The 26,492-nt window shown below is 44.7% G+C and overlaps 1 protein-coding gene across 1 annotated transcript in view; it reads right to left on the reverse strand.

Moving 5' to 3' along the window:
* pde11a (phosphodiesterase 11a) overlaps positions 1-26,492 on the reverse strand; it is a 74,982-nt gene that overhangs the window by 12,736 nt on the left and 35,754 nt on the right. Inside the window, exons 10-14 of the mRNA XM_041844281.2 lie at positions 17,183-17,233; positions 12,241-12,387; positions 11,187-11,294; positions 10,530-10,639; positions 495-585 (exon numbers count right to left, since the gene is read on the reverse strand). Of these exons, the coding sequence (XP_041700215.1) occupies positions 495-585; positions 10,530-10,639; positions 11,187-11,294; positions 12,241-12,387; positions 17,183-17,233 (507 nt within the window). The remainder of the gene's footprint in view (positions 1-494; positions 586-10,529; positions 10,640-11,186; positions 11,295-12,240; positions 12,388-17,182; positions 17,234-26,492) is intronic.

Here is a 26,492-nt window from a genome sequence, read left to right on the forward strand (position 1 = left end):
TTACGTTTTAATGAATGGTTCCTGCTGGTTGATGGACTGAATACGTGAGCTCATTCTTTTCCCCTTGAATTAGACTCACTGTTCATTTATATGCTAATGACCATGGCAGTAATTCAGCCCCTGTATCAACAGAAACCATTATGCTATTCACAGCAAACATTTGTCAGCTTACTGTGTCGTCAGCATCGTGATAACGAGTCTAATGGAGCCCTGCTGGCTAACTCTTGTTTCAGCAGACACCATGAAAACACAGCTAATTACCACCTGTCTGTCTGACCACACAAAATCAGTCGCTTGCTTAAAACGTCTCTCTCAACCAATCATTGTTTTTGTAATGACATTGATTTTGGGGGGGTAGAGTGATGTTTGTCTATTTTGATTGCCTCTCTGTGGAAAATACGGACGCGTTGAGAATGTGGCTTTTTGTAATCCTGCACAAAATGATGTTTGTAGTCTGTCAGTAGTGACACAGGTGGTCCAGTGATATGCCTTACCTCACTCTGAAGGATCATTACAGCATGGTTGAAGTGGTGGTGCTCGAGAGTAGCTGAGGTTCCATATAACAGAGATAAGGCTGAGCCTGTCCTGAGAAAGGCAAAGAGAGAAAGACAAAGAGAAAGAGGGGAATCAAAAGAGGGAGAGAGTTAAATCAACAAAGCACAACAAAAACACTGTAAGAGAGAGGATCCTCCATTGAGACCTCTCTAAGTCTCTTCACTAAATCACTCCACAGACCACTGTCAACATGCTCTCACAGCTCAATATTGCAGCAAGCGAAGCTAATATCAGAGTCTGTGGAGGGAAAATGTTCAGTATTCACCATCTGGAATCATTCTGGGCCAATGGGTCAAAATGACACATGGGCTCTTGATGGTGACTGTGGTGTGTGGGCAGATCCACTAGATTCAACAGTAGTTTTGCCTGCGGCTCTAATTGTGCTCTCCACCCCAGCCGTGTTTAAACACACTCTGTGTCTCTCTCTCTCTCTCTCTCTCTCTCTCTCTCGCTTCGTTAAACAGACTCTTATCTATGTCTTATGCAATTTGTTTCTCCACTCTAGTTGAGCTGGGCTGGTCTGTAACATATTGTTGCAGGTGGGCTAGCAGAGCACAGTGTGTGTGTGTGTGTGTTAGTGATGGGCGGGTTGACTCATAGCCCGCAGTCCCCGCGGTTATATCCGCGGGTCGGGGGGGGGTTTAGGGTCATGAAATATAGTGTGGATGAATGGCGGGCGGGTTGAATAAAGAAAAAATGATGCATAAAAAATCCATAAATGTATAATTCTTGTGCAATTCATATCTATAGGCTCATTGAGGTTTTTCTTTCATTATTTTTATCTGGCGTTAGTGCATAAGCCTAAGCTTTAAGGCCTAACTGTAAGCATGCCAAATACACAACAATTACCAAATGCTTTTGGAAACTTGGGCAGAAAAGTTAACGTCGATCCACTAAGGCAAAAAGGCCAATGTCGGAGTTGAATTCAATTAGAGAAAAGCTGCGAAATGGAGAGTCGAAAATAAAGACAAGGGAGGGCCAGAACAGTAGCCTAATGTTTGAGAAATATGTTATGTGTGATGAGTGTGAGGCGCTGTACAAATTTGACAGTCACAAAACGGGGACTTCAAATAAGGCAAGTTAAGGGAACTGTACTGTTCAGATGGGCTATATGGAATAGTAACTGAAATCTGGACATAACAGTGGAGGCTCCTCAGAGGAGGAAGGGGAGGACCATCCTTCTCAGTGAATTTCATAAAAATAGTGAAACATTACATATTCACGTCACCAAATAATAGATTAAAACACATTGCTTTGTAATGAAGGTCTACAGTAGCCTCAACAGCAGTCTGTACGGTAGCACCATGGTGTAGCCGGAGGACAGCTATCTTCCGTCCTCCTCTGGGTACATTGACTTGAATACAAAACCTAGGAGTTCTCAACCCCTTCCATAGACTTACACAGTAATTATGACAACTTCCGGAGGACATCCTCCAACCTATCAGAGCTCTTGCAGCATGAACTGACACGTTGTCCACCCAATCAAAGGATCAGAGAATGAATCTAGTACTACATAAGCTACAGCCAGCTAGCACTGCAGCGCATAAAATATGGAGAGAGAGACATTTCGTAATTTTTTTCACTTTCACTTAATAAGCTAGCAAATGCAGATAGCTAGTTTAGCCTACTCAAACACCCGGCTCAAACAGAGGGATGCTATGTTAGCTAGCTGGCTATGACTATCCAACACTGGAACTCTTCCAAGTCAAAGTAAGCGTTTTGGTTTTACAAATGTATTGCCACCGGGGCCCACCGGTGTAACTGCTAAACTGATTACTGGCTGTACACTGTACTGCATGATTGTAGCGGGTGTACTAACGTGTTAGTTCTATTAGCTATGTTGATTATGACGTTACTTTAGCTAATATGGTGACAACAATTGTAGGCTGTGTGTAGCGGTTATGATATGAAGGTTTGGCTTGGAAAGGTTTTTTCACCTGGTCACAGACAGCTGATGTGTTGTGCACTGAAGTCCAAAAGCGAAGGGAAAAGGTCAGAATACAACGAGCTGTTTATATGTGGCTGCTATGAAAGTGAACTGTTTGCGTGTGATCAGGGGTGTATTCATTCCGCCGATTCTGTTGAAAAAAGTTTCCTAAACGGAAGCAAATGGAACGAAATGGGGATAAACATACCTGAATCTCTCGTTTGCAACTGTTGGACTAATGATTACACCCTAGATCAGCTAGATGCAGGCAAGAGTGTGCAAGGCAGTGGAGGCTCCTCAGAGGAGGAAGTGTAGTACCATCCTCCTCAGTGAAATGTCATTAACAAAAACAATAGTGAAACACTAAAGAAGTTATCCTTTTTAGATAACACTATCCTAAATATATTCATATGTCAGCAAATAATTGATTAAAACACACTGTTTTGCAATGAAGGTCTCTAGTAACTTCAACAGCACTCTCTGGGGTAGCACCATGGTGTAGCTGGAGGACAGCTAGCTTCTGTCCTCCTCTGGGTACCTTGACTTCAATACAAAACCTAGGAGGCTCGTAGGCCTCACCCACTTCCATAGACCTACATGGTAATTATGACCAGTTCCGGAGGACGTCCTCCAACCAATCAAAGCTTTTTTAGTATGAACTGACATGTCCATCCAATCATAGGATTAGGATCAGAGAACGAACCTAGTGTGTTGTATTGGGGTTGTGACGCAGAGCATTATGGGGGGCTTCTATGTGTTGAGAAGCTTGGTGAGTTGGTGACATTATTGGATGGAGATTGAAAAGGGATAGTTGAGCATTTTTTTGATATTATTCAATTCAAATGAGTTTCTTCAAATTACAGGAGACGGAGGAGGTAGATTATAAATAATGTTCTTGGTTTTATAACTTTATTTTTGTGTCCAGTTAGTGCAATTTATTGAAATTTGCCTTGCTAACTTCAGTAGCAAGTAGCAGTAGCTAGCTACCAGCTCGAGTGTGCACCTTTCGCCGCCAATGCTACCGCAAACGTTGTTGACTTTTTGTTGAAGAACCCCTTTCATTCTCTGGGGTACACGGAAAAGGTGCGAATGTCACGAGTTACAAAGCCAGAACCCAGAAGCAGACCAGGACAAGGTAAGTTGAAACGAAGGTGAGTGTTAATTTACAAATTCAAGAGTGATGCTGAATAATCCAGGGAACAGAGCGGGCGGCGTTGATTAGTTGTTGGGGGTGCAGTGGTTGATCCAATCATGGCTCGGCAGCCGCCGACCACCAGGCAGAGGTTGGATGAAGGTTCCGGACGAGTGACTGCAGATGGAACAAAACGGAGGTAAGTAAACAACAAACCAACAAGGTGCAAAACAACAAAACTAACGCTAGAAGCTCTAAGACTGATACTCTGGTAAACCTACTGTTCATGGCTAACGATCCGGCAGGGAATGGATGTTAGGCCAGAGCCTAAGAAGGGTGATGATCAGGACCAGGTGTGCAGATTGCTGATGGGATGCAGGTGCGGAAATCAAGAGAGCTCCCCGGAGCGTTCCAGAACCCTCGGGAAACTGGAGATCCCGAGCAGAAAAAACTAGTCCACAGACAGGACCCGACTCAGACTGCCGGGATCGTTACAGTCCCCCTCCGACGAACGCCACCGGGCGGGACTCCCCGGAGCGCCAGGATGGAGGCGGTAGAAGTCACGGATGAGGTCAGCATCTAGGATCTGTCGCCGCGGAATCCAACTCCTCTCTTCAGGACCATACCCCTCCCAGTCCACGAGATACTGGAAACCCCGGCCCCGCCGTCTGGAATCCATGATGCGTCGCACCGTGTAGGCAGGACCACCTCCGATCATCCGAGGAGGAGGAGGAGGAGGTGGAGGAGGCAACAGAGGACTGAGGAAAACAGGCTTGAGGCAGGAGACATGAAAGGTGGGATGGACTCTGAGCGTCCTCGGGAGTTTGAGTCGAACTGCCACCGGGTTGATCACCTTCTCCACCACAAACGGACCAATGAACTCGGTAACAACTTCCTAGACTCAGTCCGTAAAGGAAGATCCCGTGTGGCCAACCAGACCCTATCTCCGATGGTGTAGGTGGGAGCGGGGATCCGGCGACGATTCGCCTGGAGCTGATACCGGTCCGAAACTCTAAGGAGTGCCTTTCTGGCCCGATGCCAGGTCCGGTGGCACCACGAATATGGGCCTGAACAGAAGGCACTGAGAGCTCCTTCTCCTGAGAAGGGAACAAGGGAGGTTGGTAGCCATACAGGCACTGGAAGGGAGACATCCCAGTGGCAGATGTAGGGAGAGTATTGTGGGCATACTCAACCCAAGGCAACTGAGAGACCCAGGAGGTGGGGTTGGAAGAGGCCAGGCAGCGTAGGCGTGGATTCCATCTTCTGGTTGGCTCTCTCCGCCTGACCATTAGATTGGGGGTGAAAACCAGATGTGAGACTGACTGTAGCTCCAATGGCCAAACAGAAGGACTTCCAGACAGCAGAGGTAAACTGAGGGCCCCGGTCGGAAACGAGATCACTGGGCAACCCGTGGACCCTGAAAACCTCCCTAACCAGGATCTCGGACGTCTCCGAGGCAGAGGGAAGCTTGGCAATTGGCACAAAGTGGGCGAACTTGCTGAATCTGTCCACGATAGTCAGAACGACCGTGTTCCCCTCAGAAGCGGGCAACCCAGTGACAAAGTCCAGGGCCAGATGCGACCATGGTCGCGGGGAATAGGAAGGGGGTGAAGTAGTCCAGAGCTGGGCCGATTGGTACCCTTATTCTGCGCACACACTGGACAGGCAGCAACATAACCCGAGTATCCTCGGCCATGGCAGGCCACCAAAAACGTCTGCGAAGAAACGCCATCGTCCGAGCCACGCCAGGGTGACAAGCCATCTTGCTGGCGTGGGACCATTTGAGGACCGCAGGACGAACCGACTCAGGCACAAACAACCCGACCGGGTGGACCGTTACCGGGACCGGGCTGCGTCCGAAGAGCCGCCATCACCTCCTCCTCAATCTTCCACCTAACCGCTCCCACGACGCAGTTCCGGGGGAGAATTGTCTCGGTCTTGGACCCACCCTCCTCCGTCTTGGAGAACATCCGAGACAAGGCGTCCGCCTTGCCGTTCTTAGATCCAGGTCGGAACGTCAGGGAAAAATTGAATCGTCGAAAAACAACGACCACCTGGCCTGACGGGGAGTTGAGACGTCTAGCCGATTGCACGTAAGCAAGATTCTTGTGGTCAGTCCAGACAATAAACGGTTGCTCCGCCCCCTCCAACCAGTGGCGCCACTCCTCCAAGGCAAGTTTCACCGCGAGAAGCTCCCGGTTACCCACATCGTAATTCCTCTCCGCAGGCGAAAGGCGGCGAGTAGTAGGCGCAGGGATGGAGTTTACTGTCCGTGGAGCATCGCTGCGACAGGATGGCGCCAACTCCCACATCAGACGCGTCCACTTCAACGACGAACTGGCGGGCCGTGTCCGGTTGAGAGAGAATCGGTGCGTTGGTGAATCGCCTCTTCAAATCCAGAAACGCTCGATCCGCCTCGGATTCCACTTGAAGTTCCTGATACTGGAAGTCAAGGCAGTTAACGGAGCGGCCACACGGCTGTAATCCCGGATGAATCTGCGGTAGAAATTCGCAAACCCCAAAAATCTCTGGAGCTGCAATCTCGTACCGGGCTGGGCCCATTCCAGAACCGCTCTAACCTTCTCCTGGTCCATCCTAATCTCTCCCCTGGAGATGATGTACCGAGAAAGGATGTCGTGTGGGCGTGAAACTCGCACTTCTCGGCCTTCACGAACAGGCGATTCTCCAACAATCGCTGCAGAACCTGCCGGACATGCTGGACGTGGTCGGAAGGTTCCTTCGAGAAGATCAGAATGTCATCCAGGTAAACAAACACAAAGAGACCGATCATATCTCTCAGGACGTCGTTTCACCATACTCTGGACTACCGCTGGAGCATTGGTCAGTCCAAACGGCATCACCTGATACCGAAGTGACCCATCGGTGTATTGAAACCCGTCAACCACTCGTCTCCCTCTCTGATCCGGACCATGTGATACGCATTGCGTAGGTCTAGCTTGGTGAACACCGTAGCACCCTGTAAGGAGTCGAAGGCAGAACTCATCAAGGGCAGGGGATACTTGTTCTTGACCGTGATGTCATTCAACCCCCGATAATCAATCACGGTCGAAGAGAGCCATCCTTCTTACCCACAAAGAAGAATCCTGCCCCCAGGGGGTGATGACGAGGGACGAACGAGACCAGCAGCTAGGGACTCCTTGATGTAGGTCTCCAAAGCCTCACGTTCAGGGCGGGAGATACTGTATAACCTTCCCTTGGGGTAGACAGCTCCAGGGAACAGGTTGATGGCACAATCATATGGTCGGTGGGGAGGGGAGTGACAGAGCCTTCTGCTTACTGAACACTTCCCCCAAATCGTGATATGTCTCGGGAACCAGGGACAAATCTGGGGGTTTAGCCTCAATCACCTGACTGGGAACCGAATGGGGACAGGCAGTCTTGAGACAGTTAGCATGACAATCAAGGCTCCAACTCGTTACCTTGCCCGTCACCCAATCGAACGTGGGATTGTGTTCCTTCAGCCAGGGGTATCCAAGGACCAGAGGAACATGGGAAGACGGCAGAATGAAGAATGAAATCATCTCCGAATGATTCCCCGACAACAGCATCTTAACCGGTTCAGTCCTCATCGTGATACGTGCCAGACTACTGCCGTTCAGAGTGGTCGCTTCAATGGCTTCCGGCAATTGCTCCTTGGAAAGCCCCAGCTGTTCCACCAACTCGGCATCAAGAAAGCTTCCATCGGCACCTGAATCGATAAAAGCGTTAATCGCTAAGCTCTGATTCCTGTTCACAAGGGTAGCGGGAAACGGGGTCTGACAGAGGTACTGAGAGGTTGAAACTGGCTCGCTAAAAGTCCTCCCAACTTTAGCGAGCCGGGCAGTTTGACGACCGCCGGGAACAAGTGGAGATGTAATGTCCCGAGCTACCACAGTAGAGGCAGCAGTTGGTCTTACGTCTATGTTGACGCTCCTCCTTGGTTAACCCGTGCCGCCCCCACTTGCATGGGTTCAGAATCGGGAGAGAGGACCTCTCCACTAATCCTTTGTGGTGGAGAATGATCGACGTGTTCTGGTCCACCACCCGACCCGACTGGGAACTGAGAAGCTGATCGACTGGACGGACCCCATTGCTTCTCCCTCCTTCGCTCTCGGACTCGATTATCCACCCCGAATAGACAAGGCTACCAAGCTGTCCAGGTCACTAGGCTCCGGATAGGAGATCAGCTCATCCTTGAGCTGCTCCGACAGACCCTGGTAAAAGGCCGCTTGCAGAGACTCCTCATTCCACCCACTCTCCACAGCCAACGTCTTGAACTCGATCACGAAGTCGGCCACGCTGCGAGTTCCTTGGTGGAGCGAAACAGGCGCCTAGCTGCGTCCCTCCCTCGGACGGAATGGTCGAAGAGCTTCCTCATCTCGGCCGTGAACCCCTGGTATGAAGCCATGCAGGGGTCTTGTCGTTCCCAAACGGCTGAAGCCCACTCCAGCGCTCGACCACGCAGCAACTCAATCACAAAGGCTATCCTAGCCTTGTCTGTGGCATAAGAGTAGGGCTGTAGATCGAACACTAACCCACACTGCATAAGGAAAGAACGGCATCTTCCCAGCTCCCCCCTCATATTTATCCGGCGTCGGAACCTTGGGCTCACGGAAGGACACCGCTTCAGACGCGGCAGGCGAGATGGGTGAAACCGGTAGTGGATCCTCCACCGGAAACTTGCGCTGGTTCTGGACCTCCGTCAGACCGGTAGAAAGGTTCCGAACTGCCAACGCGATCTCCTGTAGCTCCGTGCTATGATGGCCCAACATCTTCTCCTGATGGGTAATGGCATGGCGAACAGAGTCCAGGTCCGCTGGGTTCATTACTGGCCGGATCGTTCTGTCACGAGTTACAAAGCCAGAACCCAGAAGCAGACCAGGACAAGGTAAGTTGAAACGAAGGTGAGTGTTAATTTACAAATTCAAGAGTGATGCTGAATAATCCAGGGAACAGAGCGGGCGGCGTTGATTAGTTGTTGGGGGTGCAGTGGTTGATCCAATCATGGCTCGGCAGCCGCCGACCACCAGGCAGAGGTTGGATGAAGGTTCCGGACGAGTGACTGCAGATGGAACAAAACGGAGGTAAGTAAACAACAAACCAACAAGGTGCAAAACAACAAAACTAACGCTAGAAGCTCTAAGACTGATACTCTGGTAAACCTACTGTTCATGGCTAACGATCCGGCAGGGAATGGATGTTAGGCCAGAGCCTAAGAAGGGTGATGATCAGGACCAGGTGTGCAGATTGCTGATGGGATGCAGGTGCGGAAATCAAGAGAGCTCCCCGGAGCGTTCCAGAACCCTCGGGAAACTGGAGATCCCGAGCAGAAAAAACTAGTCCACAGACAGGACCCGACTCAGACTGCCGGGATCGTTACAGCGAATTAAAACCGAGGGTCGACCTCTGCCTGAGATCAGTTTCATGAAGAAGAATGAAAAGGTGAGGGCGTTCAATACCAATTGGTATCAAAAGTATAGCTGGTTAACAGGGAGCCTTTCATCAAGCCGCCTGTATTGCTGGCCTTGCCTGCTTAAAAAAACAAACATGTGACCTGATTAGGAAAAACTGGTCCCATCATAACCCTTATAAAACCTTTTTACAACTGATGAATCACTGTCATACCTTATAGGGTAAAGAGTTTTCCTGGTTAGGTTAACAGATAATAAAAAACTCTGGGTCCCAGGTTGTAAAAATGTCCCCTCCACTCTGGGACCTATGGTGCCACTAGTCTGCGTGCAGTTGTCAGTTATCGACAGGTATGTGGATGATCAGGAACGTTTCTTGGGCTACTTTGATGTGTCAAGTGGGCGAGATGCGCAGTCTGTGTTTAACTTCATGGACAAACGTCATGGTCTCCCATCCTCCTCAATTTTTCAAGTCACCAGCCTCTACTAGTGCAAGGCGATATTGTGTCTGTCCATGTGTCACTGTATGTCACCTCAAATATTTCTCTCGACCTGTGTGCACCTACATTGTAAACTTTCATTCATAGGCTAGGTTGTAGCAACCTCATGATGGGTATAGGGCAAATTCAAGTATCATGTAGTAGCCTAAACCTATTGATGTTACATTGAACTGGGTAAATAGAATATGAATGACAGTCATCCAATATGCTGTAATATAAATAAGGCTATGCTCATTAAAAAAAGAATTGTCCTCCCTCATCTTAAACGGCACCGACCGCCACTGGTCTATAACCTCTCACATAGCCTAATATAATATGAACTCCTGCAGAATTAAGCATTTCTTACATTAAAATGATACACCAAATATAAATTTTTACTCGGGAATAAGAGTGGAGAAATATGATTTATTTCATTCAGCATCTTGAGATAATGAATGCGCGGTTAGGGACCGTCTGTAAAGGTGTCTTTATCAGCATAATAAAAGCTGATAGTATTTCAACCACATAAAATATGCATCCAAGCCGAACTGAAATCGTATCAGAAACTTGTTGGGTTGTTTTCACAGCTTGTAATTCAAGCTTAACCTCAAGTAATTGCTTGTAAGTCAAACTGATGTCATTTGGAAATGTAGTCTTCTTCTAGGGCAACAAGTAATGACAGAAGAGAAGCTGCATGTATCTAATTATAGACAAGTTGACTACCAAAATGTTGGAAATTATAAGCAGAAGCATAGGCCTATCTAAATTAGGCTTAAAACATTTTATCCTGCAGCCCCCGTAAAAAACAATTCTGGCATCTCTGACTGCACAGCGCATTTTCTATATTTGCGGGTTAGGGTCGGGTGCGGGCCTCAGATTTTCACTTTATCATATATGGTTGGGCGGTTGCGGATGGGTTATTAGCAATTGCGGGCGGGTTGCGGCTGAATAAACACCTGACCCATGCATCACTAGTGTGCGTGTGCATGTGTGCCTGCAAGCGTGTGTCTATGGACAGGGTCACCCACTTGGCCTGGAAGGCGTTGTTGGTTCCTCTGTGGTCCAGGTCGTGACAGACACAGCCCACTATAAGAGCTAGGATCTCAATCTCCGTCAGGGTCTCTTGGAAGCCTGCCGTCTACAGGGACACAGCAGGGACAGGATGTCACTCAGGGGCCACACACACAAGTAAACATAAACACACACCACACCACACACAAACACAAACTAAACACACACACATAAACATAAACACACACGCACATACACTGTAGGTAGGATGTGCATGGTGATGAAGTAAACAATATGTGTAAATTGGAGTTAGGTCGCTATGGGGATAACAGCTAGTAGTAGTGTACTGTACGCCTGGGTCACTTATTAAAACACATAGCACTGTTGGGCTCTGAACAGCTTACACACAACTATTTAATCTCCCTCTTCGCATAATTAATTCAGATGGGACATGCATAATGCTGTGCTTGATTACACAAAAAAGATTGAGAAGGAGAGGAAGATAATGAGGAGGAAGAGGAAGATGGAGAACAATGAACAGAAGATGAAGCAGTTGGTGCGTATTAGTCAGTGTTCACATGTGTTGGGGCATGTGTGGTGTATTTGAACGGTCGCTGTTTATGCTAATGGTAGGCTAATGCTAGACTCTGTCCCTGTGCGTTCTCCATATTCACCGTTAGTATGGCGAACATGCACTGGCAGACGTTGAAGGCGTGCCTCCAGTTGTGGTACAGCACCATGCGGTAGTTCTTCCTGACCGTCAGCAGCCATCTGCACAGAGTCTGTAGAGAGTCAGGAGCACAAGAGGGATGGACAGAACGGGGTCCGTCAGCAGACAGTAGGCTGGTGCGGCAGCTCTCACACTCAGGCCGGGATTCAATGCGATCGCCCTTTGTCCGCAATGTACGTTTTAAAGACAAAATGTTCCCGCGTTCGCAGAGACCACATTTACGCTGCATATGTCGGCTCAATCAGAAATGTCTTTAATGGCGCATTGTCCAAATCTGCAATCGTATTGAATCCCGACCTCAATCTAACCTGCCATACACATACTTCCTATTGTGAAGCTACAGGTAACTGCCAAAATAATGGAAACACTTGAGTAAATGAGGGATACAAAGTCTATTGAAAGCAGGTGCTTCCACACAGGTGTGGTTCCTGAATTAATTAAGTCATTAACATCCCATCATGCTTAGGGTCATGAATAAAAATGCTGGGTACGCTATTATTTTGGCTTCCATGGTTATGCCCCCATAGGATGACAATGCCCACATCCACAGGGCATTAGTAGCCACTGAATGGTTTGATGAGCATGAAAACGATGTAAGCCATATGCAATGGCCGTCTCAGTCACCAGATCTCAACCCAATTGAACAGATTCTGGAGCGGCGCCTGAGACAGCATTTTCCACCACCATCAACAACATTTCTTGTGGAAGAATGGTGTCGCTCCAGAATCTGTTCAATTGTAGAATCTATGCCAAGGTGCATTGAAGCTGTTCTGGCTCGTGGTGGCCCAACGCCCTATTAAGACACTTTATGTTGGTGTTTCCTTTATTTTGGCAGTTACCTGTGTGTGGCAGTAGTAGTAGCAGTATGTCTTTACAGTGTTGAAAACCATTCAGTGATTGTATTTTACCATTTGGAAAAAGCTTCTGTGTAAATACCACAATGCATATTTGATTGAATAGCGGGCTCTGTCAGAGCATTGGGTCAGAGCCGCTCTCACCTCGTAGTCGATCTTGAACTTCTGCACCATGCCCAGCTCCATAAACATCCTGAGGGCTGCGGTTATCATGGCGTCCACATCCAGAGAGAAATCATCAAAGGAGAGCTTATCGATGCCAAGCTCGCAAACAAGGGGGATGTTAGCAGCCTGGGTTATAGAGAGAGAGAGAGGAGGTTGTGCCATTTTGAGACACTGAAAATTCAACATATAGAGAGTTGCTAATGAAGACTCTGAGAGCTCGCGTTTAGAAAGGGTTGAAAATTAATGAGAAAGTATCACCAGTGGAATTCAGTGTTAACTTCCTTTGAGCTCATTAACAAATTGTGGTAGTATTCTATATTTAACCTATAATACTAACACAGAAACACCACTAAACCAATTTAATCATCCCAAGACTTCAATCCACAGAGAGCTCTCTAATGAGAACCAAAGCATAATTGTTCAGAAAGACTGAGAATTTAAGTTGTTGTCTTATTGGATTCCATGTGCCATTGGTCTTTCTTTCTAAGGGGGATAAGGTACATCTCAGAATATGAAGGTTTTGCTGCTCTCCTTCCCCAGTCCCTGAGGTTGAGACTAGAGGACACAGCAGAAGTACCATCCAGCCTCACTTCCACCCAGAGAGCACAGTAGAGCAGGGCAGAGCAGCCAGGAAAGACCACCTTTTCTAGGAACTGTTTGTCTTTCAGGTCAGCAGGTGCGTCGGGCTAATTCAACGCCTTGGGTTATGAATGGCAGCCAAGGTTTTTTGCCGGTGACATTTACAATTCTCTGGATTCCGGGGTAGAGTGTGTTTACTGAGGTTCTATATGTAGGCCAGTTATGAAACGGGTAAAGGCAGGGCGGGTGCTGCTGAGCGCTGTGCTGTGCCTGCATGTCGTGAGGGGGCTGGAGATCTGACAGACATCACATTGCACAGCTGATGCTCAGTGCTAATGGCCACCGGGACAAGCCCCATATCAAAGAGCAAGAAAGACATTTAACACATCACACAGTTCTGAGAATTTAATTTGCCATGCATGTTTTTTTCTTGGATTAGTTCCACAGGCATGCTCTATAACCGTCTAAATAATGCAATGAAAATGATTGGCTATTGATTTACTAATTCATTCCAAATACCACAATTAGTTGTTTTCATGTGGGACTTGAAGGAGTATTGCCCCGACCTGTATATACAGTACGCTGCCTTACACCACACTGCAGTCCAGGGAAGCAATTGGAAATTGAAGTCTGTGAGGCGAAGTCATCAATCTATTCCTATCATGTAGTACCATTAATGATTTCTCATTTTACATTTGAAGGTAATGAGTGCCAATGCTTCATTCCGAAAGGTATCTCTTAATTGAAATAACTGCAGCCACATATTGAACCACACATATTACTCTGGGCTATGAACTACAAATGGGGTTTTCACCACAATTCACGTTATTTTGTTCAGTATATATAATACAATTATTATTCTGCAAAATACAGTGCTATGAAAAAGTATTTGCCCCCTTTCTAATTTTCTCTACTTTTGCATATTTGTGATACTGAATGTTATCAGATCTTCAACCAAAACCTAATATTAGATAAAGGGAACATAAGTGGACAAATAACACAACAATTACATGTTTATTTCATTTATTTCATAAACAAAGTTATGCAACACCCAATTCCCCTTTGTGAAAAAGTAATTGCCCCCTTAACTGGCTGTGCCACCTTTAGCTGCAATGACTCCAACCAAATGCTTCCTGTAGTCTCTCTCACGTCGCTCTGGAGGAATTTTGGCCCACTCTTCCATGCAGATCTGCTTTAACTCAGTGACGTGTGGGTTTTCAAGCATGAACTGCTCGTTTCAAGTCCTGCCACAACATCTCAATTGGGATTAGGTCTGGACTTTGATTAGGCCATTCCAAAACTTCCAATTTGTTGATTTTTAGCCATTTTCATGTAGACTTGATTGTGTGTTTTGGATCATTGTCTTGCTGCATGACCCAGCTGCGCTTCAGCTCACAGACGGATGGTCTGACATTCTCCTGTAGAATTATCTGATACAGAGCAGAATTCATGGTTCCTTCTATTAAGGTAAGTCGTCCAGGTCCTGAGGCAGCAAAGCATCCCCAAACCATCACACCACCACCATGCTTGACCTTTGGTATGATGTTCTTACTGTGGAATGCAGTGTTTGGTTTTCGCCAGGCATAATGGGACCCATCTCGTCCAAAAAGTTGACTAAAGTTTGCCAAAAAGCACCTGGATGATCATCAAGACTCTTGGAAGAACGTTCTATGGACAGATGATTCAAAAGTATAACTTTTTGGACGACATGGTTCCAGTAATGCCTGCCGAAAACCAAACTCTGCATTCCACAGTAAGAACATCATACCAAAGGTCAAGCATGGTGGTGGTGGTGTGATGGTTTGGGGATGCTTTGCTGCCTCAGGACCTGGACGACTTGCCTTAATAGAAGGAACCATGAATTCTGCTCTGTATCAGAAAATTCTACAGGAGAATGTCAGACCATCCGTCTGTGAGCTGAAGCTGAAGCGCAGCTGGGTCATGCAGCAAGAAAATGATCCAAAACACACAATCAAGTCTACATGAAAATGGCTAAAAATCAACAAATTGGAAGTTTTGGAATGGCCTAATCAAAGTCCAGACCTAATCCCAATTGAGATGTTGTGGCAGGACTTGAAACGAGCAGTTCATGCTTGAAAACCCACACGTCACTGAGTTAAAGCAGATCTGCATGGAAGAGTGGGCCAAAATTCCTCCAGAGCGACGTGAGAGAGACTACAGGAAGCATTTGGTTGGAGTCATTGCAGCTAAAGGTGGCACAGCCAGTTAAGGGGGCAATTACTTTTTCACAAAGGGGAATTGGGTGTTGCATAACTTTGTTTATGAAATAAATGAAATAAACATGTAATTGTTGTGTTATTTGTCCACTTATGTTCCCTTTATCTAATATTAGGTTTTGGTTGAAGATCTGATAACATTCAGTATCACAAATATGCAAAAGTAGAGAAAATTAGAAAGGGGGCAAATACTTTTTCATAGCACTGTATGTGTATCAGTATAGGAAATGAACAATGTTTGTTTGCATTACTTAAGCTTTAATAGATAATGCATCACAAACATCTCAACCAGCTGGTTGATTTGCCCAATTAGAGTAAACTAATTTTGTATTGGAATTTGCATAGACTTTTTAAATCATCCAAAAAATTATGCATGAATTTACAATGTCTGCTTCATTTACTTTCTGTATAATGGAAGATACGCCTAGTTAAATGAGGACTGATTTTAAATATTAATAAAATATGATACATATGTGTGTCAAATATGAATATTAAAATGCATGTAAATTAATGTGTTTAGTTAATATACTTAGAATACCAGTACAATTACATGTAATGAATGATATTGTGAAACATATTGAAGATAACAGGCTGACAGTAAATAATTATATGGATTTGAAAGGATTTTTGTATTTGTACAGACCCAAAAAATCCCATAACAATATTTCTCCATTGTCCATTATCACTAGCTTTGACTTAATAGCATTCCTTCAACCGCCTGATAGAGAATATTTTCCTAAAGTTCCTAAAGTTCCTAAAATTGTAAAACAACAACATATTAGTAATTTAATCATTATTAAATTGTGTTTTTGAGGTCAACAACATTTTACAAACTTGTAATTTCCCATTTTATACACAATTAGTACAAAATAGGTGTACAGTAAATGAGGTTCGTTTTTCTCACGTTCACTTCCTGGTTTGCAAGCATCTTTGATTGCATGTTTAAAAAAATATGGGAGTCTGATAATGAAAACCACATGATAATTTTGCTAAATGGCATTGGTTGAGATGATAAAATATGCCAAACAAAATTCATGTTTAATTCTATTTCAAATAGGTTGTCAAAAGTTGCTCAACTGCGCAGTTGAGCTGCCTGTTTAAGGGTTAAAAGCACCTTTCCTGTTTAAACCATGACTTAAACACATTATATCTTATAAAGCACAATTGGAGGTCCATTACAATCGCAAACTAATTAGATTACATTATTACATTTCTAGGAATTTCCTGGAATGTTCTTGAAAATAGAAGTAGAAACCTTCTACCCCGCAGAAACAGTATATACAATATCTAAGAAATATGAGAAGGTAATTAGATAGACATTCCAGTAGTGTTCTTTGACCCTGTTAATGTATGTGTTTGTAGAAATGGCCTCTTAAGGGGCAAAGACTATGACACCCCTAGGATAGAGGTTAGAGGTCAGCGGAACATTACTCTGAACCTACCATAAGACCACACGGGAAAGTGACATTTTCAAAACACGGAAGCGGAGTACAGATGCAATCTTTCCCCATTGAAAGCAATTCAGCCAAGCCTGAATTCAAGCAATAACGACACAAATAGTTTAATTTTTTTGTATTATAACTGGATTATAGCTCCCATTCAAATGTTGTGAATGATACACAGTATATTCATGTCAAAGTCACCAGTCAACTTCATTACACTCAAAAGTTACTTCAACTTCAACCAGTAAATGCTAGCGATGACTAGCTATGCTAGCTATTCTACTAGTCTGTCTTAATGAGTGTTAGTATGCTAATAGCACACCCTGCACACAAAAATGTATATTTTTAAGGGGTATCCAGTAGGTTGATAACAATATCACCAAAGTATGTTGTATCAGACATTTCAAACAACATTCCCAGTTAATGAGAAAACAGTCATGGTATTTAATTTAAGAGAATTAACAAGATTTATCAAGGCAACCCAGTACGACCCACGTGATCGCAGTGAAACGTCACTCCGTGAGGGGCTATAATGTTCTAGGAACCAAACAATGCTCTCTCTCTCTCTCGCTCTCGCTATCTCTCTCTCTCGCTCTCTCTCACACACACACACACACACACACAGTCTTTCTCTCTCTCTCATATAAGAATAAGACCTATTACCTTGAATTTGTCGACCTCAGTCTTGGAACAGGTTGCATGGTACGACAGAACCTGCAAAAGAATGCAGCACACAGTGGTGGAAAAAGTACCCAAATGTCATACTTGAGTAAAAGTAAAGATACCGCAATAGAAAATGACTCAAGTAAAAGTGAAAGTCACCTAGGAAAATACTTCCTGAGTAAAAGTCTAAAAGTATTTGGTTTTAAATATACTTTAGTATCAAAAGTCAATGTAATTGCTAAAATATACTGTACTTAAGTATCAAAAGTAATTACTTAAATCAAGCAAACCAGACAGCACAATTTTCTTATTTGTAGTTATTTATCGATAGCCAGGGGGACACTCCAACACTCAGACATAATTTACTAACGAAGCATTTGTGTTCAGTGAGTCCGTCAGATCAGAGGCAGTAGGGATGACCAGGGTTTTTCTCTTGATAAGTACGTGAATTTGACCAACGTTGTCAAAAATATAAATAGTAAAGTACAGATACCACAAAAAACGACTTAAGTAGTACTTTAAAGTATTTTTACCTAAGTACTTTACACCACTGGAAGCATATAGAGTATATTTTACATACAGTATTTCATATTCATAACACTGGCTAGAGATATCAAGTCATGCTCACTACACTTAGGACAGTCATAGTCAGTAGTACTTAATAGGACTTAAAAGGACTTTAACAAAGGTTGTCTATGGAGCCCTTCTGTTAAGCTATGCCTTTGGACCAAATAACACAAAACTTTGGTGTCAATGACTAACCACCTCAATCTTCTCTAAAGGTTATGTGAGGGAAAATGTTATTGTCTGAAGAGCTAAGCCTTGAATTGTAAACAGCATCTCCTCTCACTCTATCTTGGTTCATGCAGGTGACTGTGACCTCCTCCTCAGATCAATTGGCAGTACGCCCAGAACATTGTTCTGGGAACCAAAAGGAGTATCTCAGTTTCAAGGTCACAGCTCTGAGAGAAGAAGCCTTGTGAGGTGTCAGTCAGTCACGTGCAGGAACCAATGTTAATGATGAATAATGAATAATGTAAATCATGCTTATATGACTTGTTTGTGTAGCAGTATAAGAGGACTGAAAGGGAACGCCCTCTTCAGAGTTTTGATCAAGCTTGGATTGAGTTTGTGAACCTCTCCTGCCATGATAATAAAGATTGACTCATTTACATTGAGTTTGAGTCCTTAGTGGTGAATTTCCATGACAGTTACTACAAGCTTCACTCCGTGGATCTATGTGCCTGCGTGCACGTGGGTGGAGTCTGATTTTAGGAGTAGCGGACACCTTTTGGTAACATGATATCTTCGCCGGTCCCACTCCCATTCACAAAGGGGCGATAGCAAAGTTTTTAATTTTTTTATTTTCATTTTGTGAAAATAAGGAAGAGTCGCCTTCCCTTGCTAATAGTAGCACTGATAGAACAATGAGCCAGATGTTTCACCGGATGAATAAATCTGAAGCATCTGGTTGGGCATTTCCACTCGCCACCAAATATGGTGATGAGAGGAAGCCCAGTGGCCGGCAGTGGGAGAAGATGGAGGGGGATGGAATTTGGCAAACATTCTGCTAATTTTCTCATCAATGAAACATTTGACAGAGAGTAGTGCAGGCACTGGAGATAGGGGTGAGAACAGGTGGGTCTGGGCAGGTGTGATGTCATTGATGATTGTGTGCGTCTGTATGTTATCTTTTGTATGTGTATGTTTTGTATTGTTTAAAACATTTAAAAATACCAAAACAATACCACAATAAAAAGAAACAGTTACGAACAGAGTGGACTAAGTTTTGTAGTCTTCACAGAGTAGGGATTCCCTAACAGAAATATGCAAATACATGCTAGAACACACCAGTAGGATCTCGCTAGCTCGTGCTTGGCTCTGCCCACCTCCTTGCTTGTTCTGCCCACTATGATTAATTTGCTCCCATTGGAAACAACAGTCTGTGGTCAATCTTGGGTTAGTTATAAAAAATATTTGGTAGTAGATAGATGGGGCCTGGCTAGCGGGCTTTACCCTGGCTATAAACATAGCAAGCTAGCCAGCTTTTTTAGCTTCCCACATCTCAATGTGAAATAATCAGATGTACAGTATAATAAAAAAAGATGCCCTCATGTTTTGGTCAGGGAGAGAAAAGTCACATGGCTAGCTAGTTGGCTACAGCAGGTGCTACCATTTCACATAGCCTATAGATCAGATCAGGAACCAAGTGACAACACTGCCCCCACGGCTGCGGAAGGAATGATACGGCGTCTCAGTTTTCAGGTAGTAGAAAAGTATGTAGAATGCCGGAGCTATTACAAGGAGCCGCCCCTTTTGTGACGAAAAACAACATTGCAACACTCTGTCTTGTGTCTACATAGAGCTTGAGCTTGTAGTAAGCTCTAAGGGACAGTTCTACATTTACTGGGGGGGCTAGTCCAACTAATCCCCCTACCCAGTTTAAAACATATTTTCACATGACCCTCCCCTTGTACTGTAAAATACATTTCACACCCTCCCCCCTCATAGAATTAACTCAAACTCAAAATAATGTTTATGACCACAAATAACAACAACCGTAGTGACCCTGTGTTTATTAACCTTTTCACACATACCAACAAATGGGTGTGATCAATCTACAGTGGTCCCTGCAGCGTACGCTCAAACCGGTGTGACTAGAACGCTTATTTAGAATGTCCAGTTTGGATTGAAGCAATAGTCAGCATTTGAGCTAGCCACACTGTTTTTTCACAGAAACATTTTGTACAAACACAGTCCTTACAAAGGTATGTCCTGAATGTGACCAGTATATTTTGGGATGCAATGTTCAGACATTCACAGAAGTAGTGACATCATACACAATCATCCAAACCGGAAAATGTAGGCTACATTAGTCCTAGCACTAACTGAGGAAAGATTGACGTAACATAAGCGATCATATTTAGATAACTCTCGGCTGACAGAAACCACAATATGAATTAGCTAATAGCAATTGCTATTTATAATTCATCACATCACGGGTGAGCTCAACATTGATCGAAATAATTGAGTAAAACACTTTCTAGAAATCGAAAGTAATCCGACGATGGGTAGTTTGTGCGCGCCGCCATGTTTGTTTTTTCACGTCAACCAAAGATAATAAGAGGAGACAAGTCTGTTTGCAGTATGCATGTTGAAGCGGGTGTGTCGTCTACGATCATTCACTTCCCTTCATTCACTTCCAGAAGTTTACTCGAAAGATGAGTGAACCATTCCTTCACCTCATTATAACTTATTTGGTCTGACAGACATTTACGTGACACCCAGAATGCATTGTATAATGTTAGCAAACATGGCGCCACACATAGCTGGCAAATAGCTTAGCATTAGCTCATTATAATCAGTACAACCTTCAAAAAATTATTTTACACACATTATAGGTGTCCATTAAAATCTATGCAATAATCAGAATGCATTATATGTCACCAGTACTTGAAAACGTGAATAAAACTGTAAATATATTATGCTCCATACATACATACATACTTCATGCTACAGTAGAAACGACAACACGATATACAGAAAATAAGGCACTTACTTTGATAGGAACGCACACATGTCCAAAGTTAATATTTTAAAGGAAAACAACAATGGAGGCAATGCGAGCACCAGCCAGAAAATGTGCCAGTTCGTGCAAGACTGCGCAAATGTCTGTATACTTGATGTGCGGAAAAAATGGGGAAGGGCTCTCCTCGAAGAGGGAAGTTTATCCGGCTCAGTTTTTCCTCAAACATAAATTGTCCACAACACTGAAATGGGCTACTTCTATGTGAATGAATGAGGAGGCGGAACACACCTCAATTCAAACTGTTGTTCGAAAATAGAACTTGTTAGAAAATAATTTGAAATTGACATGTTGAAACATAGCCTATAGATAATTAGCAGGCAGCGTGTGTTAACTGTCCTGTTGCGTAACAATCACATTTTGGAACAGTGAGTGCATTCTGACATCATGTGCAAAAAACAACTCACGCTGGGGTGACCGTTAGGGATTTTTGGAACTCACATGTGAAAAGGTTAACGTGGATATCGACTTTGCCACTTCAACATGTTTTTGTGGCAGAGTCAAAGGGAAGCACCACCGCAACGTGCAAATTTTACCGCGAACACTGCAGAAGAAGCTGCTCTTTCGTCCGGGTGAGGCTACAATACATAGAGTTTCCCAGGAAAGCTGTGAAGAACCGGGGAAGCTGTGAAGTGAGCTGTAGCCTATTGATTGATTCTGTTTATGAGTCTGTTATTAAATAATGTGAAACAATGTGTATGTTTACTGCTTTTCATTAAATCACGTATGGCTACAAATATTGTATATACATTCATTGATATGGGCAGAATATTGTATATACATTTGTTCATATGGTTATATAAAGGCTGAAGGCCTATATCTAGATTCTACAATGTATTTTTGTTTTAAAGAATGTATTTTGTTTAATCTCGTTTTTACACCATCCATTAACATCAACCATTCACTAAAAAACATTGATTTATCAACAAATAAGCTTAGCAAATCCCAAAAACACAGGGGCAAAAATAAGTAGGACTAAAACATTTATTTCAAATAACCAAAAAATCCCCAAAATATGAGTAGGCTACATGACAATGCAGCACCGGAAAAACAAGTTCAGGAAAAAATCGTCCTATAATGTGCTTTGTGTTCTGGTCTGATAAGGATGTTGGAGGGGTTGAAATTGATAAGTGTCACGAAGAAGTGTCCAAGTGGATTTTGGAGTATTCACAACTGCAACTTGAAAGTGTAGGCAACGCTCTTCAGGTAAGACTCCAGCTATTGAGTCTCAACCAGTGACTCCTTCTATTGCTTGCGGTAGTGACTCATTTCAACCCTTTGCTGCTGTCGTTGTTTGTTTTTTCACGTCAACCAAAGATAATAATTGCAATGCCTCTATGAACTTCCAAATGGTGGCGTGGGTAGCAGGCAGCAAGATTTGCCTACATTTTATGATGCTAGCCCTCCACTCTGTTGTTGTATAGCACACTGTATTACTTATACATTTACCAGACGCTCTTATCCAGAGCGATTTACAGTTAGTGCATACATTTTTAATTTTTTTTCCATACTGGCCCCCCGTGGGAATCAAACCCACAACCCTGGCGTTGCATGCTCTACCAACTGAGCTACATCCCTGCCGGCCATTCTCTCCCCTACCCTGGACGAAGCTGGGCCAATTGTGCACCGCCCCATGGGTCTCCCAGTCGCGGCCGGCTACGACAGAGCCTGGATTCGAACCAGGATCTCTAGTGGCACAGCGATGCAGTGCCTTAGACCACTGCGCCACTCGGGAGACTTAAACAACTAATATAAGGACAGGACATGAGACGGGAGTAGAAATTAACGTGGGCATTGTTTTACTGCGTTTCACAGGAAGAACATTCCAAGCATTTCAACGTAGGTAAGCAAGGGGGGGTTACAGGTGCCCTAAAGGGACAAAACTAGAATATCAATACACAACATATTCCTCCCCCTTTACCTTTGATGACTCATAAGGAAAAAGTAAATATTCACTGTTTTGCCTATTGTTTTCTTAATGTAAATAAATGAACTTTTCAGAATAACCTTTTCTAAACTAGGGATAGAGGGTAGACTGCCTCAGTCCCCAGACTTAACCCTGGGGTGTATTCTGCCCCAATGTCGGAGGTTAGTCTGAACTAAATAGTCAACCTGTCAAGGGGTCGTCTTTCTCTTGCAGGGTAATGACAACGTACAGGTGAGTCTACAGTCACATTATCTCTGAGTCTGAATGGTGATGGTGTATGCTCAGACTGGGGTGCAACAGTACCCTGAGTAGGCACTCTGGCTGGTTCAGGTGAGTCTGGAGCACTTTCCACATTGGTAGGTTGCTACAGTGGATGTTCAGGTGATAGCTTGTAGTCATGGTGGGTCTCCAGTAGCTGATCTTGGTTTGTCACTTGACAGGAGTCATCTCTGAGGTTGGTTCCTGGCAACAGTTGATCCACGTGTCTCCTCCAGATGATGTTTTCCGGTGTGTGAACTGTGTAGGACACAGGCCCTGTTTGTGCAACCACTGTGGCTGGTATCCACTTTGGACCTTTGCAGTAGTTCCGAGCAAGAACTCTCTCTCCAGCTATGAAGCTTCTGTCTTTTGCTTTGTTCCGTCTCTCCACCTGTGCTCTCTGTTGCGTCTGTACAACCTGTCTCGTCTTTGGAGGTCTCAGGAGGTCTCAGGAGGTCGAGTCGCGTGCAAAGCTGTCTTTTCATCATGGCTGACGCGGGTGCCACTTTGGTTGTAGCGTGGGGAGTGTTTCTGTAGGTTAACAGGAAGGTGTTTAGACGCCTATTGAGGGAGCCGTTCCCTTGTGATGATTTTAAAGCTTGCTTCATCGTTTGGACAAACCTTTCAGCGAGGCCGTTCGTTGCAGGGTGATACGGCGCTGACTTGATGTGCTGAATTCCATTTGCTTCCATGAATGACCGGAACTCTTCAGACACCAGTTGGGGGCCATTATCACTAACGAGTTGCGTTGGCAAGCCGAAGCGACTGAAAATTGACCGTAGCTCTTCGATGGTTCTCTCCACTGAGGTGCTCTTCATCACTGTGACCTCAGGCCATTTGCTGTGTGCGTCAACTACGACTACGAACATACGATCCTCCAGTGGGCCTGCATAGTCTATGTGGACTCGCTGCCAAGGCTCCTCTGGGAAGTCCCATATGTGTAGTGGTGCTAGCTGAGGCATGTTCCTCATCTTTTGACATGCAGAACATGACTTGACATTGTCTTCGATAGCTGCATCCAGACCTGGCCACCAAAAGTAGCTGCGTGCAATCTCCTTAATTCGCACCATGCCACAGTGCCCTGAATGGAGTTCTTCAAGCACCTGCCTTCTTAGTGGCGGCGGTATGATGACTCAAAAACCCCATAGCAAGCATCCAAACTGAACTGTGAGCTCGTTTCTCCTCACTAGGTAAGGTTGTAGGCTGTCCGACATCTCTTCTTATTTTCCACGAGTGACAATGTCCAAGACCTCAGACATCACTGGATCAGTGTGGGTGAACTTTTCCACTTGGACAGATGTAACTGGGGCGTTCGTCACTTCCTTGAAGTAGAAGATTTCAGCCTGGGAGTGCTCAGTGTGTGCGACAGGTAAAGGAAGCCTTGAGAGGCCATCTGCATTGCAGTGCTGCTCAGACCTTCTGTACTTGATATCATACTGGTGAGCAGATAACAATAACGCCCATCGCTGCATGCGGCTGGCTGCAAGTGACAGAATGCCGGTGTGGGGACCAAAGATGGAGGTGAGGGGTCAGCAGTGTGAATCGTCGGCCAAACAGAAACTGATGAAATGTCTTAACTCCAAACACAAGTACTTCACGCCCTATCTGTGCATAATTGCTCTCGGCTTTACTTAAGGTCTGTGATGCGAAAGCAATTGGCCTTTCTTCACCTGATGGCATGATGTGTGAGACAACCGCACCAACGCCATAAGGCGATGCGTCACATGCCAACAGTAATGGCAAGTTGGGGTTGAAGTTGGTTAGGGCCTCTGACTGAGCTAAGGCTGTTTTCACTTTCTTAAAGGCCTCCTCACATCTGTCTGTCCACTTCCACTGTTTGGTTTTCTTCAAAAGTTAATGCAGAGGCTTTAACATGTTAGCTAGGTTTGGCACAAACTTTGCGTAGTATGTCAGTAGTCCTAAGAATGATCTCAGCTGACTCACGTTCTGTGGGGATGGAGCATCTGCAACGGCCTTCACCTTCGATGGCGCCTTGTGGAGCCCCGAACTGTCGATGACGTGGCCTAGGTACTCAACAGAGGGCCGGAAAAACGCATTTGTCCTTCCGGACCCTCAGACCGTACTCCTCCAATCTCTGTAGTGTAGCGTTCAGGTTTCTCAGGTGCTCCTGCTCGTCTTTGCCGGTGATGAGTAGATCATCGAGGTAACATTGGACCCAGTGAGCCCGCTGGGAGTAGAAATTAACGTGGGCATTGTTTTTCTGCATTTCACAGGAAGAACATTCCAAGCATTTCAACGTAGGTAAGCAAGGGGGGGGGTTACAGGTGCCCTAAAGGGACAAAACTAGAATATCAATACACAACATTGGTCTTCGCCAAGTCTTGCAGGACAGCATCATAGCAGTTCCATAATTCTGAAAATAAAAAAAGAGATTAGCAACCATGTCATTGGCCTTGAGCATGCTGTAATCATAATCATAATAATAATAATAATAATAATAATAATAATAATAAGAAGAAGAAGAAGAAGAAGAAGAAGAAGAAGAAGAAGAAGAAGAAGAAGAAGAAGAAGAAGAAGAAGAAGAAGAAGAAGAAGAAGAAGAAAGCCATTATTATGTTAAACAAGACATACCTATAGGAAACATTGGCTTTCTTGTGTTCTTCAGATAACTTGGAAATAACCCCATCAGTGAGGGTTATGTGACCTCAGCATTCGAAAGCATCATATTCAGTGCACTTCCAGGAGGACTTATTTGCGGTCTGTCGTTCCCACCTGTAGGTGTAGCCTTCATGCGTCAGGATATTTTTCCCACACACAGAGAGGATACATTCGGGTTCCATTGCTTGTTCTGACCTCCTTTAAGAATAATGAATGCTGAGGGTAGCAGTGCAAGATCTTTTTAAGCAGAATATTTGGATTATTAGCATATGAATGACTTGCAATTCGATTGCTGGACTATCGAAGCCATCCATCCAACCCATTTATTCAGATCCCCCCCACAGTAAATTACGATCTGTCCCTAAAGCTCTGAACCCTCCAAGCTGAGGAATGCTGGGGGAACAGAGATGTCAGCCCCGATTTCATTCCCTTTGCTTCCCCCATCTCCTAGGAGAAATACCTTGCGCAGCAGCCTTGCAGTTCCTTATTTGATCAAGAGAGCTCATGTTTATTCATTGCTGCCAGTGGCAATGCATCTCCACGCTCGCTTTTTCCCCATAGCCATTCCTTCCTATGCTGCTCTTCACTATGCTCTATCTCAGGCTTCCTTCCTGCCACCCTGTCCCCAACCACGAGGCAACCTGCACAGCCCACTGGAGAGTACCGTCCTCTCTCTCACAACAATCATAGAAGAAGCTGATCAGTTGCATGCCTTATTATTGATCAGATAAGGGATTGCTTTTCACGATCTCTCTTTAAAAATCAATATGGCCCTTTGTGGAGTGTAGACTACGAACAGAGATCCATTGATGCTCACTGATGTAGAAATATGATGTAGAAATATGACACTAAAAGGAGGCACTGAGTCCACTATATCAGAAGAGAGAAAAAGAGAGTGGGAGAGAGGAAACCGGGACAGA

The sequence above is a fragment of the Coregonus clupeaformis genome, chromosome 23 (genome assembly GCF_020615455.1).
Source record: "Coregonus clupeaformis isolate EN_2021a chromosome 23, ASM2061545v1, whole genome shotgun sequence".
Lineage (NCBI taxonomy): Eukaryota > Metazoa > Chordata > Actinopteri > Salmoniformes > Salmonidae > Coregonus > Coregonus clupeaformis.